The following is a 16,019-nucleotide window of genomic DNA, read 5'->3' as shown; positions in this document are numbered from 1 at the left end:
CACTCTTTCTTAGCAATTTCTCTAAACTTCTATTCTAAAAAGCCGTGATTGAAAACCTCAATACCTTTTAGAAGTCTGTAGCGTAACTACATTAAGATCAAAATTGTCTGCTAAGATGAACAGCTAATGCAGATGAGACATGACTGCACTGACATGCCAACCAATCACATGATTAGTGAAAGCTGCATTATTATAAAAAGCACAGAAGCTGAGAGTGGAGGAGTGTATCAAGATAATATTGGGAGTGTTACCAGTATAAAATTGCCATTTTAAGTAACTTTCTTTTAATTTTTCTTTAATATTTTTTTCTTTACAAAAATAACAGTAAATCCAGCCAAGAGAGTACTGTGTAGATTTATATTGGTAAATTGTTCAGGATACATATTTGAGCCGAAAAAGCAGGTTATTCCATTTATATAAAATCTTAATTCAATCTGGATAAATGAATGACTGGATGGGCAGATGGATAGATGGTTAGATGGATGGATGAATGGGTGGAAGGAAAGAAGGAAGGGAGGCAGGGACAGACAGCCAGAAGAAGGGAGGGCCGATGTGTACCAGAAAGTTAGGAGCTTTTTATTCTGTGTGAGCAGAAATTTCTGGATACTTTTACTTTCCACCTTCTTACTTTTCTGTATTGTTTTGTATTTTCTCCTGCAAGCATTTCCTTATATTACCTTTATAACTGAAATAGGTATTTAAAGGTCAGCAGGGCAGGAAAAAACCATATCTGCAATACAGTTTTTCCATTTGGGGAAAAGGAAAGGGTAATTTAATCACAAAGAAAGGAACAAAACATAATTCCCCTGTACCATCCCAGCACACCCATTATTAGAATTCTGGTAAATTAATCATACGTTTAAATAGATGTATCAAAATTTAACCAACCCTTTATGGTAGGTAGTAGGAGTTTAAAAATAAAGTCAAATGTCAAAACAAAGCATGAACTCAATAGATTTAATGAAATACTGGCTCCATATTATTTGGATTAGAAGACAAAGCAGGTTAACTAAGAAAAGGAAGACTATTTAATCTGTATTCAAAGAGCCTCTAATACAATAAATTAAGAAGACCATGGAGTAGCAAATATTGACCTTCTGGCCCTAACCTCACAAGCAAAGAAACTGTATTCAAAGAGATGAAGGCTACGGGAAAAGTCTAAAACCTACAAGTTGTGGGCTTTCATTATAATTTTAATTTCAAATGATTATAGTTTTCACTTCTAGAGGTTATGCTTGGTTCAGCTCTGCTCTGTCTACTTTGATCGGATATATTTTGTCCCCCCTTCTACTTTTTTAAATATTAAAAAACTTGTTACTTTATGTTCTAAATCTAATAAATCCATCACTTGCCCTTCTTAGGGATCTAATTCTGTTGGCTGTTTCCGCTGACTCACTCACAGCAACTTATTTCCTCACGTATTCTGTATTTTCAGATTGTAAACTCATGTTTTTGACAAAGTATATATATGTGATAAGCCTTATGAGGCCTGGGATGAAGGTACATTATTAAAGAGTGAATGTGATTTGCCAGTGCCCTGGGTTAATACTAATCTAACAACTTTAAGTTATTTTCTTAGCTTGAGGTTTTCCCAGTTCATGCAGGTTGTGTAAATTAAACTCCTAATCCAGAGAAAAATTTCAGGGAGGACTTTCTTCCGCTAATCCAGAACCCAGGCCAAGATACACAAATTTCTTAGTCTTTCCGCTGGTGAATGGATTTCTTTTCCAGTTCTTTCTTTTACTAAAAATGTTATTCTTTGAGAGTCCCAGGTTTATGGAGAGTTTCATTCCAATTCCCAACCTATTTAAGTCTAAGAAAATCTTATCTGCTGTGCTCTGAGAAGGTGATGGAAATCAGCAAATGCACCTAAAGGCAACTAAAGTTTCAGCGAAAGATTAACACTCTGGCAGCTTCTTCTTTGTCTTGAGCCTTAGGAATTTCTCTTACATATTTATATTTGCAATCTCAGCGATGCTTCTGAGAGATATTTGTCATATTTTATTCAACATTTCTAAGTAGTAATAAGCCTTACAATTTAACTAATGTATATAAATTTCCCACTGCCACAAAGTCATCTCTTCTCCCAAATACAATGGTTTTAGGATTTTTACAATGTTTGAAAACACCCATCTTAAGAGTATGGTACCTAAAATACATGTGAAATACCATATAACCTTTTCATCATAAGGATGTATTTCAACAGTCACCAATTATCACTAATTAAAGATTTGGTTCATTACTTACCTTCACTTTGGGTTTAGGTGCAGGAATCACCTTTTTCTTTGCCCTAAGAGAAAAGATTAAAAAGGAGGCCATTTCAGGAGCAGTTAAGTTACTCATTAGGAAATTGTAACATACAATCTTGTAATTATATGGGTAAATAATTTCTTCTATTTGGGAAGTTCTCTGAAGGAACTATATATAAGTTATATAAGTGCTCAGTTTATATGTGAATATACAGCAACATGTTCCCCAATTTCAATTAACTAGAATAAAGGCCAAACCATTAGTAAAATGTGAAATGTGGATGATAAAGTTTTTTAAAAATTTAAATGTAAATACTCAAAAAAAAAGATTTAAAATAACTCAAAACAGGCTAACAAAGCTGCCGAAGGAGACTTATTTCAAAGAATTGGTAAGAATTTGTAATTATTTATAGAATAAGAGCTTCAAGGAACTTTAAACTCAAATTAAACCATGCTAAGAGGTTGTAAATGAGATACTGTTCAAAAAACAAAACAAAAAATCCTCAAGTTTTTAAAGAAAATTATTTTTAACATAATAATTTAGATAAAAAATTTCAAAATGACAGAAAAAAGGCAATAAAAATACCATGGATCCTTGGAACCTTTGGGAACCAGTGTGGAAAATGTTTGAAGATTAAAAAAGGGTTGAAAAGCTAAAATACCTCACATGTCAGAATATTTCGACTTCGCTAAGTTAAAATGTCATCAATTAAATTAACAAGTATCTTGATTACAATCTACAACTTCGTTAAGGCAACAGTAATATTCATGACTTTCAGGCCCATGTATCACACAGATTCCTACTTTCTGATACAAAACGAAACATAAAGCCATAATAATGAGGCTACTAAAAAAAAAAAAAAAAAAACTGAGGTAAAGGATCTATGTAAACAGTTGCTTTAGAATTAAAGGAATGAATTATGTATACTTGAATTGTAACGTGATTTTAGAACTATAGGGAAATTAAAGGCCTGAAATATTATTGACACAAGTACATATAAAGGCATAAAAAATATACATACCCCCCACCCTGGGATATCTAAACCACCTGCAACAAAGTAAACCTATAATGTATGAAACCAAACTACTCCAAATTTATACCCAAAACAACAAAACTAGCAAGATCTGAAAACCACACCAACTCAACACATCTCTGATGGTATACTAACAAAGTGGCCTTCCTAAAAGCTGTAAAAAATTCCACCTATTTATATTTTATTAACCCTTAATTCTACACTTCTAGGCAATAGAGAAGTAGCCTTAAGTTGTAGGTAAAAATAAAATCCTTGTCAAATTAACCAGCATTCACCCAAAAATGTAACCACAGAAAAAACTTGCCTTTTCACTAGAGACCCTTCTTTAGTAATTATCAATACATCACTAATGAAAGATTCAGTTTTGGACAGAGGGAAGGACATGAAGAGTATGTTAATTTTGTAGAATAAAACACTGCAAGGCAAGGCTAGGTAGGATATATACAGAACTGTCTTGGAAAGCATGAGGATAACAGATTACCTTTCTAGATGGTCATTAAGAGGGAAAGAAAAAGTATACAAAACAACTGGAGGGCAGATCCTGCAGGAACAAAGGAAACCACCAGTGCCTTCCTGTTTACATGGCTTCTCACTACCAGATCTCAGGCCAATATGTTACATTATGGATTCAAGTTTTTAGAGGCTAGCCTGAGAAGTTCTTTAATAGATAAATGTGTCCTGAGGTCTACAGAGTCAACAGTTTAAACGATTTTTAAAAACAAAAAAGCAGTGGTAAGACAGAGATTGTATAAATGTATGTTTAAGTTCTATTTTACCTAGCATTTAATAAATGATATTTTTGTTTACTAAATATCATAATGTGAATAAATATAAATGAAGAAATCTGGAGTCTGCATTTACTCACGGAGCAGAAGTAAGATGATTATGTACACTCCGACTTTCCTTAAAAAGCATTCTGGAAAAATTAAAAGGACACAATTATTTTTCCACAGCAGATAATAACATGGTAATCACTTTGTCATTTTACTCATTTAATATTCAATAGGCTACTATTTGCTTTTTTACCAAATAAAGACTTATAATGGTACAGTAAATTCAGCAACCTATTTTATGGGAAATGTTATATTACCTGTTTATTTAAATCTTTTAACAGATTTCTGTTGATTTAAGATGAATACTTCAGGATGACAGGTTGAGACAGCCAAGTCTATTAATTTTAACATTCTTTACTTAACTCTTTAAACTGGGCTACACTTATTTTTAGAGATACCACTCTACATTAACTATTTTCAATAGCACTAAGGCTGTGCCTCTTTTTCTACACTCTAAATCTTGTACTAAGTTACTTATCTTCATGATACCCATATAAAGTTCCCCTTCCAAAGTTCAAAACTTTCTTCCCCCCTCCCCTTTTCTCTTATTAGGAAATTCATGTGCAAAAAAGAAAAAGTGGTCGGTTAAAAAAAAAAAAAGAAATCACCTTTATGTGTATCTCTATGTCCATGTGACTAACTGCTTTGTCTTTTAAGTGAGTGAAGCTTTCAAAGCAGACATCATCTGAGATGACTGTAAAGAATGTTAAACACACTAGGTTCTTAGGAAAATGAATGCCATATGTGTGTATATATGTCTTTAATAACAGCAATAAAAAAGTAAAATAAAATCTAGGATGTCATATTTCTTACCTTGCCTGCATCCAGCCCTTAGGCCACAATGGTTTCACCTCTGTCTCCATAAAGGATTTAAGATAATCCTCAGCAGACTGGCTTTTATTTGGCTCTAACTCATAGCATCCCAATTTGATCTCAACAAGGTTACATAACAAAGTTCTAAACAGATTAAAAATATATATTTATATATAAATCTGACTGCAAAATTGTAGAAAATTAAGCTTGAAACAGATTTTTTAAAAGCATACAAATCTGACAGCAATAATAAAGACTATTATCTGAAGAATTCAGAAGATGACATGAAGATAGATCATTTCTAACATATATCATTTGGTGTACTATAGCCAAATTTCCAGTATGAGATGATTTCCTTTGATACCTTTAATCCAGGCACCAATGATTAAAAGGGATAGTCCTACAACTAAACCCTCCACCTGGAGCACAGAAATACTGGTAAGAAAGATGACTGGTTATATAAATGAATTTAGTACCTCACCTCTGAAACCAGTATGACTGACTCAATAATAAGATTAACTTATAAAAAGTACTATAGGTAAATAAAAGTGATAGAACTCTAAGGAAATTAGAACCAAATTAATTTTCTCTTGAATAAATTTTTCCTACACACTAACTTTTGGTTGCTTCTATCTAGTTTTCCATTTACTATCGATTCTTTTTATGAGAAACCTTACTTCTGCATCATCTATTTGGTTAAAAGTGAAGGTTTTGGTTAAATCTTACCTAATGGTGTCATCCCAGTGGAATTTCTTCCTTGGTCCTATGACACGTTTCCCTGGTTTCTCATCATCATCTTCCTCAGATCCATTTTTTTCTCGTTCTTCATCTGTTTGAAACCTAAAAATGAAAACCATTTTATGAAGCAAAGTTTCAACCCAACACTGCCTATAATATGCTCCTTAGATACTTGTTGAATTGCTTAATTGAATGTTAACTCAAAAGACAGGGTAAATAAGGAGTCTACCTTTCCACATAATACTTTGAAGTTGAAGTGCATTATAAAGCGCTCTGGTAAATAAGGTCTTCAAACTCTAATATAAAGGCATGAACACTTACTTATCTTTTGTATCCAACTTCAACCAGTCAAATAGGTCAACATGTGAAATGTCTGACCAGTGTCAGCTCTAGCTTTGATCACATCCATACACTAAATCAAAAGACCTTTTGCCTTTCACACCAAAGCAGTTGAGTGGGAAGTGACTTGCCACTTAGAAAATATATTCAATTATACCACTTCAGTGGTTTATGTGGATTTCTACTTGGTGATGAAGTCCACTTAGGACCGATCTCTAACAGCTACAAGTATTTCTCAAATGCAAAAGCCAGTCCAAATAGAAGAGGTACATACTTGGCACACTTAGCTTGATTACGAGCCTGGCAGTCCTCCTGGTATTTAAATAGCTGTTCAGGCATGACATTGCTAACAGCCAGTTTCAGTTTTTGCAGAGGTTCTCTTAAACGATCATCCTGAGGGGAAAAAAAAAACACTGAAAGCTTTTACAAACATATTTACAAAACTAATTTTGCAAGCAGATCCTCAAAAGATGAAATTTGGGTTTTAGATATTGATCACACATTTGAAATGTTCGCATATTCAAATACGGACATTTCTTCTAAAATGCTGACTTTTCATAATGTACACTGTGTATAATAAAATGAGGATAACCCTACTTCCCAGACAGTCAAGCAGAGTCCCAGTTTTTGCCTGTTGCCTCAGCACAATCATTAATAGTGCTCAATTACACTCTTAAAAATACTCCAGTAAATTATATGGACACTTTAACTGTAATAAAATTGTTAAATAGAGAACAAAATCTACACTGTGCACACTACTACCAGTTAATCCCCATTATGATGGGGAACTAGCACCACAAGAAGAGATCCTGCTTTGGAGGACTGGAATGCACAGTTTGGTTTGTTGTAAGCAAAAATGCAAGGTCAAGGCTAAAGTGAAAGAGGACAATGGGAGACTCTTATTCATGTCAGTTCAGGGCAAAAAGAAAAGTAGGTTTGTATCTGACAGCTTTAATCAATCAATATATTTATTTCACCTTGCGAGTAACAAAATATATATGTAGCTATTTAGAACATACTCTTATTACTGTCATAGGTGCAGAAATACTAGACTTTGCTTTTCTTACTGACACAACTGTGTTTAAAATGTGATTTTTGGTAAGGAGAAGATTTTTAGGAATGCAATTATCATGTTATGGCAGGTGTGTTTTACAAATTAAAACATTTTATTTTATTAATAACATTAATTTTATTAATAAAAACAAATATTACTAACAAGCATTTTACTTACTTCATGCATACCAATTAATAAATATTATTGCATATATGACAGTGTCTGCTATAAAATCCCATTTAAAAAAATGGAAGATCCAGTATCATGGTTTCTGGGTGATCTCATCTTATGAATTACATAGCTGAGACTATCTGCCTGGGAACAATCCAAATATACATCAACAGTAAAATGAATAACTGAGATATATTCATACAATGGAACACTGTACACACAGCAGTAAAAATGGAGTTCCCCTGCATGTAAAGACAGATAAATCTGAGATGCATAATGGTGAGTGTAAAAAAACAAGCTGCGTAAGAAAACAGACACTATTACTCCATTTATATGAAGCTCAAAAACATGTCAAACCAAACAATATAATGTTTAGGGATACAAAGGTACATGATTATACCATATAAAGAAAAGCAAGGGTTAGATAAATGTCTTTCTTCCATAGCCAACATTCCATAGTCAATGTCCAGGCATAGGCACAAAATCTGAGACCTCAAATAAATTTCATTTGTTCATTAACCTGCTTTGAATTGAGAAAGAACTACAGTTTCTCAATTCAAAAGAACTATTTTATTAATAGAAGTATAGCACCTATAACAAAGAATTCTATGCCTGTCAGATCACATCCACTGCGGTGATCCACAGCACCACACTCAGTCCCCTATTTGTACCATGCTGTGCTTTGTGACTCTAACCCCCCCGAACCAGAAAAGTTTAGATTGACTCAAAATAATACAACCAGAGTTTTCACCCCAAGAATATGGATTGGGATGAGAAATCTACAGTCAATCTCTGTGTGTAGCTTTTCTGTAATATAAAACCTTGGAAATAAAGAAAACTTATCTGCAGATGCACATAAAAGGATAAAAGTGAGATAGGGCGAGAGAGGTAAAGAGAAACAGAGCTAATTCAGATTATCAGTTCCCATTCCTTCCTGGTTGCTTTCTTGCCCTTAATTCCAGGAAATACCTTTATTCATAGAAAAAAAGTGTTCTTTTTTTATCTTAAACTGCATCCAAGTTATTTTTTCTATAACTTGCAATTTGTAAATATTTTTAAAATACATAGTCAAACAAATCATTAAAGGAAGAGTAATCAGGACAGTGAAGGTACTGAAGCCCATTTTATATGAAGTAAAGAAGGGGACATAATTTGTGAATAAATGCAAAAGGAGAATTAGGACCAATGGGATGAAAAGCACTTGGATTTGACTCAACATATGCAAGAACTTCCTGATACTGTAATGAAATAAGTTTCTGATCACTGGAAGCATGCAAACTTGCACAATTACTTAGAGGCACTGTAGTCGAGAAGAATCTAGCAGAACATGGATGATTACACTAGATAATCTTTAAGTAATCTTTAAGTTTAAGTGCAACCGTGTGATTCTTTCCATTGGTCTTTATGTCAGTGTGAGCATATCTGTATAGGTCCATTTCAGGAATAAGAAAATTGAATTACACGTATGTCAGATTATTTGTTGAGGGCAAAGTTGTGTCAGTTGTGGAACTGAGGTTAATTTACCTAGTCCAAGAAGCATTAGAAAACATTAAGTCTCATCTAAACCTCTCAATTGATGAAAAGCAATTTTTTCCCAGGGGATCCAACATGCTATGGTTACTAAAGAACATCCTATGGTTACTAAATATGTACAATACAAATATAAAGCAATTAGTATGCAAAAGCAGCAAAGAGAAATCAGTCTCCTTTCAGGTTATAAAACCCCAGAAGCAGGTATTATTGTTCGTCCTCTTACCTGGACATTGAGATGTAACTTCTTTAGACGTTTTACCAGTGTTTCTTTATTGCATGGCACAAAAGCTTCAAGGTGGGAGTAGACACTGCTACGAATGACAGGGCCTAGTTCCTGCAGCTGTAACTCAATGCTGACCAAAAACAACAACAAGTAAGTAGTACAGAATTTCTTTTAGGTAGTAACAAACAAGCAAGGAGGCAGAGGCAGTGATTTTTTTCTCCTTTTACCTTTCCGTGATTTCCTAGACAGTATTTTTCAAGGAAAAAAACAAAACAAAACCATAAATCGTAATGCTATAAAAACTTTCAATGAATCTAGTTTAAGAGTAGAATTTACAACCCCAACAAGATGGCAAATAATTTTTTTTTTTTATTGAGGTATACTTGATTTACAATACTGTGTTAGTTTCACATATACAGGAAAGTGTTTCAGTTATATATATATATATATATATAATTACTTTTTCAGATTCTTTTCCATTATAGGTTATTATGAGATATTTAATATAGTCCCCTGTGCTATATAGTAGGTCCCTGTTGTTTATCTATTTTATATATAGTAGTGTGTATCCTAAACTCCTGGGAATTCCCTGGTGGTCCAGTGGTTAGGACTCCACACTTCTACTGCAGGGGGCATGGGTTCGATCCTTGGTCGGGGAACTAAGATCCTGCAAGCTGCACGATGCAGCCAAAAAAACCCACAAAAAACCTAAACTAATTTTTTCCCCACCCCGCCCAAATAATTTTTTGATGACAGGGGCAAAGTCTACATTTTTGGGTAAAGCACAGGAACTCCATTATTAACCAAAAACTCACTTCCTCAAAGAGACATCATACTTCCCCTCACCACCCTGCAACTGCTATACTAGAGTCACAGTTTCAGTGAATTCTGAAGAGTATTTTTTCCTTAAAGGTGTTTGAAAAAATTACAGATTCAGAAGAGGTAAAGCCCTCCTGGCTACACACACAGACTGTTTTATCCTTCTTTGTTTTCCTTATTGTGCCTCCACTGAACTAGATATTTAATAGTTTGTTCAATTTATTCCAGTTCTCCAGTTCCTGCTAAAAGGGTATTTAATCAAACAGTTACTTCGGAAAAAAAAAAAGGAAGAGTTTGTAATAGCCACCATATTCTCAGCAAGACAAGCCTACTGATAAACAATTGAGGTTTCTTCCAGATGGAAGACAGTATATCTGGCAGTTGCTACTGTAGAAAGATGAGAACAGATGTTAATTTGAAGGTCAAGACCAAACTGGGGCCCTTGGCAACAAACTATGTCCAAATCATCATGTTTTACTATAGAAGAAGGTACAAACAGACGTAAATATTTTCACAAATATAAGGTGCATGCAAAGATTCAATTAACAGCTTTTGGGGAAGGAAAGAAACCCTGCCAGATCAAATGTATCCAACACTTATAACGTACACTGCAATTTCAGAAACAATGAAATGTGGAAAACTATACTCCTTAGGACTGACAGTTGAAAATTCTTGGTATTAGAAAAGCCAAATACAACAAAAGGATAAATAAAAAGAACTTTAAGGCCTATTAGAGCCAGAGGGTCAAATCAGAGGTTCATATGGAAGACAATCATTCCGGTCATGAGTTCTGTGTACAAACACTTGGTTAAATATTGTGGTTAGTTCTTTATTAAAAGTCAAGACTCTGGGTAGGAGGCATTCTAGGCTTGCCCCATTATAAAGCTTAGTTAAAGCTGAAAATAAAATAGAAACTCCAAGTAGTAAGAGATTCCAAGTAAGAACAGACTGACTCAATGACCTACTTATAAAAATTAGTAGTTTCCAAACAGGGGTTAACTCAGAAACAGGAAGTGCTGACTCCCTGCTCCTAAACCCATAATATTAGGTAAAAATTAGAGAAATGTATTAACCCTAGAGGTTACTGACTGTACTGGTCTATCCCAAATATATACAAATTCATATCTGAGAGCAGTTTAAGTACACATCCCTCACACATATACTTTAATATTTTTTTCTCACTAAGAATTCTAATGTTTTAGTATATGGGGACAATAAAATATACCTGAATAAATTCATGGGAATTACTAACCCAAATAATCATGTCTCCTATGCCCTTAGACAATCAACTCAGTCCAGAGAAATAAGGGATGTCTATTCAGGAAAGTGGAAAAAGAAGACAAGGGGGGCTTTCCCTGGTGGCGCAGTGGTTGAAAGTCCACCTGCCGATACAGGGGACGCGGGTTTGTGCCCAGGTCTGGGAGGGTCCCAAATGCTACGAAGCGGCTGGGCCCGTGAGCCATGGCCGCTGAGCCTGTGCGTCCGAAGCCTGTGCTCCGCAACGGGAGAGGCCACAACAGTGAGAGGCCCGCGTAACGCAAAAAAAAAAAAAAGAAGACAAGGGGGCATAAGAAAGTAGTCACTAAAAGGGAAAAAATTCAACTCTGAACACTAGGGCTTGTAGAATTAGAGGCACACTCTCAGTGAAATTAAAAAGCAGATGAGCTCCAAGAAAACTAGAAGATTCGTTTTAAGACAGACATGGCAGGAATTAACAGAGATGCTTCTTTGAGGTGTTATATCCCAAGGATGATTTTTTGATTCTCTCAGAAGAGAAAGAGTTGTCCCCTTACAGAAGAGTAAAATAAAAGAGGACTGTCTCAGTCACAGGAAAAAGACCTGATCTAGAAAACTTAGGGCTCTTAGGTTAAAAAAAAAAAAAAAAAAAAGGAGCTAGTCAGATCCCAGACTTTGGAATCTGGGACAGCTCTGATGAGTAATGGTTACACTGTTTATTGAATCTAAGGTTTAAAAGGGAGCTAGGTAAAAGGAGGTGGAACAGACAGGAAGCACCTGCAGGCAGACAGAATCAATCTGAAAACCCCTGGCTAAAATAAAGAATAGGAACAAGAAATTCCTCTGTCTCCATGCTACTAGCATACTAGGTTATGTGTTTTATGAGTCCATGGAGACCAAAATGATTTTTTACGTACTTCAGGAGAATGAGAGATTGCATTAATTAAAATAGTTATCAAAACCAATAAGCTAATCCAACCTTTATATCTCATGAGAAACTATCTCCATGATATATTTAAAAGACAAGAATCGTACTATTGGAAACACTGCTTTGTTTCTTTGTATATGATGCTACTGAACCACCAAAAGTAGGCATACATTATTTTCATCAGAGAGGAATTTGCTGCTTTTCCCAGGACCACTTCCTTTTTGCCCATTTCTGCTTGTAGCCAATTATATACTCAATTTCTGGAACCATGTGTAAAATTTATAAGCCTTATAAGGTTTATAAGTACAGCTTATGTGACCATAGTCTTAGAACGTGCAACTTCATTAATGTTAAACTCTAGCTAAGGGTGAAAATTATCACTAATTTAAATACAATTTATATCATAAACCAGCTTTCACCCTTTCCTTTCCAGTTTAACATCTGTCTTATCCACACTGCCTCCATCCTACCCCACAAAAATGATTCTTCATTAAACCACACTTTCCATTTGGCTATAAATGTCTGTATGAATTATAATAAACCTCACTGGATACTAATGGAATTATTTTCCCCACATCTGAATCAAAGTAGAAGGAAAGTACACCAAATTTAATACAAACAATCAGAACTGTCCCAGAAAGATATTTTCACATAACGTGACAAAGAATGCATTTAAATCTAGGATAATATTCAACCCATACAGCAGTCACTTGCTCTGGCAGTTATAACATTGGAAGCTTTGATTATCATAAGGGGTCCTGGAGAACCAATGTATGTAGAAGCATCGTTTTGCTAAGAAACAAATGTTAGTCACACGTGCTGTGAGGCCAAAAGGGAAGAGCTAATGCATGAGACTAGCCAGCCACTCAGCATCTGTACCTCAAAGGCCTACTATATTTTTTAATGACTTCTTAAGGTTTAAATAATTTTCAAGGTTTCTTAATCAAAGAAGAAAATTACTTACTCCAGAAGAATATTATTCATATCCTGTGTAAAGAATTTTTTCCTTCCTTCTTCATCAAAAAGTTTGGCAGCCTAGAGAAACACAAGATTGTCAATATAACTCTCAATAAACACATTACACATTATATGCTTCCATATCTATTTACTTAGAATAAGCTCCTTGAGGGTGGGACTATGATTAACTTCACTTTGTATCCCAGCTTATTACCTGGCATGAGCAGGCAATTAAACAGTGCTGAAACAAAATTTAGCATACATAACATTCTTCCCTGTTATGTCTGTATTTCATTTTTCTGAATTTTCCTAAAGTTAAAAAGTTACACAGGGGCTTCCCTGATGGCGCAGTGGTTAAGAATCTGCCTGCCAATGCAGGGGACATGGGTTTGAGCCCTGGTCCGGGAAGATCCCTGGTCCGTGGAGCAACTAAGCCCGTGCGCCAACAACTACTGAGCCTGCACTCTAGAGCCCGTGAGCCACAACTACTGAGCCCGTGTGCCACAACTACGGAAGCCCACGCGTCTAGAGCCCATGCTCCGCAACAAGAGAAGTCACTGCAATAAGAAGCCTGCGCACTGTAACGAAGAGTAGCCCCCGCTTGCAGCAACTAGAGAAAGCCCGCATGCAGCAACAAAGACCCAACGCAGCCAAAAATAAATAAAATAAATAAATTTATATTTTTTAAAAGTTACACATATAAGATTTTTTAGTGCTATGGGTGTCTTGTGTATTTTGAGTATCTGTAAGGTTTGTTTATCAATTCTTGCTGTGATCTCCAATATAACAGAAAGCAGATGTCTCATTTTCTACAAGACAATACTGTCCAACGTGTCTGATACTCTATATATTATACTCATTACCATGTTTAATCTTCATAAAAGCCAGTGACATTGGTATTATAGCTCCCATTTTACAAACAAGGAACCTAAATCTTACAGAAGTTACATGATACACCCCCAAATCACACTGCTAGTAAGTGGTGAATCCAGGACTCAGACCAGAAGCTTTCTGACTTCAACTGTACAACACTGTCACCCTGTACAAAGATACTCAGCTTACTGCAGCCAGTCTGGGTTCTACCTAATTACTAACAATGAAAAAATTAGCCACAGTCATTATCAAGGGATAAGCAACAATTAATTCAATGAGGATAAGAATATTTTCATCACTGTGTTTGTCACCTTAACCAGTTTACCAGAAACAAAGAGTATACAAACCAAGACACTGTACCATAAGCAAAATTTACTGGGGAAATAACAAAAGACAGTTCATCTTGAGATGCCCAAGATGTAAGACATCGAGAGGCCTGATCCAATAATCTGAGCAAGCCACATGCTGACTCTGTCAGTCGGTAGATTGATAATTTTACACTGTTTGACAACATCACATTCTGTAAATAGAAGAGGACAATTTCTGATATGTGCCTCAGTGCTTCTTAGAAAGGATGAAGACTGGGTATGTGTAGGGAGAAGAAATATAGGAAGAAAGCCAGAATGGATACTAAACTTCAAGAAAGAGAATCAAAAGAAGTCAAGAGGCTGAACAGTGGAAGATATGTTACAAAGTGAGAAAAGAGCAACAAGAAGAAAGTCCTTATCAGACAGATATGAGCATTTTAGGCAACAATGAATTCTCATCTCCTGAAGAAAAAAATACCATCTCCTATTTCAAAGGAAAAAATACAGAGAATTCACAGATACTAATATGTGAAATGAATCTTCTTATTGATAATTTCCTACTAAGAGGTTAGGAAGTAGCTGTTCTAATCCTAGCATGGCTACTACAGAAAGAGCTTTTAGTATATGAGATATAACAGCACCTTACAAGATTGAAACACACTCATTACTAATCAATTCTGTTTATTAAGTGAATATGAATGGCATACAACACTGTGGACGGAGTGCAAGTTATAAAGCATGATGGTCCTGCCTTTAAATCCTGACTTTGCATCAAGCCTCACCCATTTAAAAACTATGTGGCCTTGGGAAATTCCTCTAACCTTTCTGAACCTTAGTTTCCTCATCTATTAAATGGAAGAATACTACCCATTTAAAAACTATGTGGCCTTGGGAAATTCCTCTAACCTTTCTGAACCTTAGTTTCCTCATCTATTAAATGGAAGAATACTACCTACCTCACATAATTGTTGGAGGATTAGACTCCACAGTATATACAGTATTCTAAGCCTAGTCAGGGCACTGTCTCCTGAACAATAAATGATGTCTTGTGAAGCTGTGGGTCCCAGGAGCACTGCACTCAATACAAGGTATAGGTTTTTGCTAAATAAATAATAGCTGTTATTATTAATTATATATTGAAAAACCTGGATTACATCCCTAGCACTTTTTATTTAAAACATAAAAGAAACTAAAGATTTTAGGGGCAACATGGGATAGCAAAAAGCATGTACTATTGAGTCAGGTGAACCCCTGTGTTTAAATTCGGGCTCCACCACTTACTAGTTGTGTGGACTGACCAAGCTATTTAACCTATCTCCACTTAAGTTTGTTAACCATAAAAAGGAAATAATACCTACACTTCATATATAAAGTGGTTAAGAATAGTAAATAAAAAACCTATTTGACTAATAAAATGATTGTATACTTTTCAAAAAATAAGCACAGAAAATAGCAAAAGAATGAAAAACAAAGGAGGGGGAGGGAACAATAAAACAGAATATAAAAGAAAATGACAGAATAAAGATGAATTATATCATTATCATTATAACAGTGGTAGTTAAGAGAAAATCTTAAAGAGAAAATCTTAAAAAAGACTCAGATGAGGTCGATAAACAAATTTCCATTTACAGGTTGTCTATAAGAGAAAGAGCTAAAATTAGTCAAAAAATAAAAGAATTCAAAAAAAAAGAGCTAAAATGAAGGTAAATGATGGGAAAAGCTATACTATGCAAAAATAAAGAAAAAGGAGTCTACAGTAAAATCAGACAAAACTGAATTCGAGGTGAAAAGCATTAATAGCACAGAAAGGGTCACCTTCAAATGATAAATATCACAACAGAGATCTAGCCATCAAGAATTGTATGGGCCTGGGCTTCCCTGGTGGCGCAGTGCTTGAGAGTCCGCCTGCCG

The 16,019-nt window shown here is 35.0% G+C and overlaps 1 protein-coding gene across 1 annotated transcript in view; it reads right to left on the bottom strand.

Moving 5' to 3' along the window:
• UBN2 (ubinuclein 2) overlaps positions 1-16,019 on the bottom strand; it is a 68,217-nt gene that overhangs the window by 13,605 nt on the left and 38,593 nt on the right. The window contains exons 7-13 of the mRNA XM_007466605.1: positions 12,935-13,005; positions 8,988-9,117; positions 6,281-6,399; positions 5,656-5,769; positions 4,930-5,073; positions 4,149-4,199; positions 2,248-2,290 (exon numbers count right to left, since the gene is read on the bottom strand). Of these exons, the coding sequence (XP_007466667.1) occupies positions 2,248-2,290; positions 4,149-4,199; positions 4,930-5,073; positions 5,656-5,769; positions 6,281-6,399; positions 8,988-9,117; positions 12,935-13,005 (672 nt within the window). The remainder of the gene's footprint in view (positions 1-2,247; positions 2,291-4,148; positions 4,200-4,929; positions 5,074-5,655; positions 5,770-6,280; positions 6,400-8,987; positions 9,118-12,934; positions 13,006-16,019) is intronic.

Source organism: Lipotes vexillifer, unplaced genomic scaffold (assembly GCF_000442215.2).
Source record: "Lipotes vexillifer unplaced genomic scaffold, Lipotes_vexillifer_v1.1 scaffold71, whole genome shotgun sequence".
NCBI classification, from domain to species: Eukaryota; Metazoa; Chordata; class Mammalia; order Artiodactyla; family Lipotidae; genus Lipotes; species Lipotes vexillifer.
This window is presented reverse-complemented; position numbering and strand designations above follow the sequence as displayed.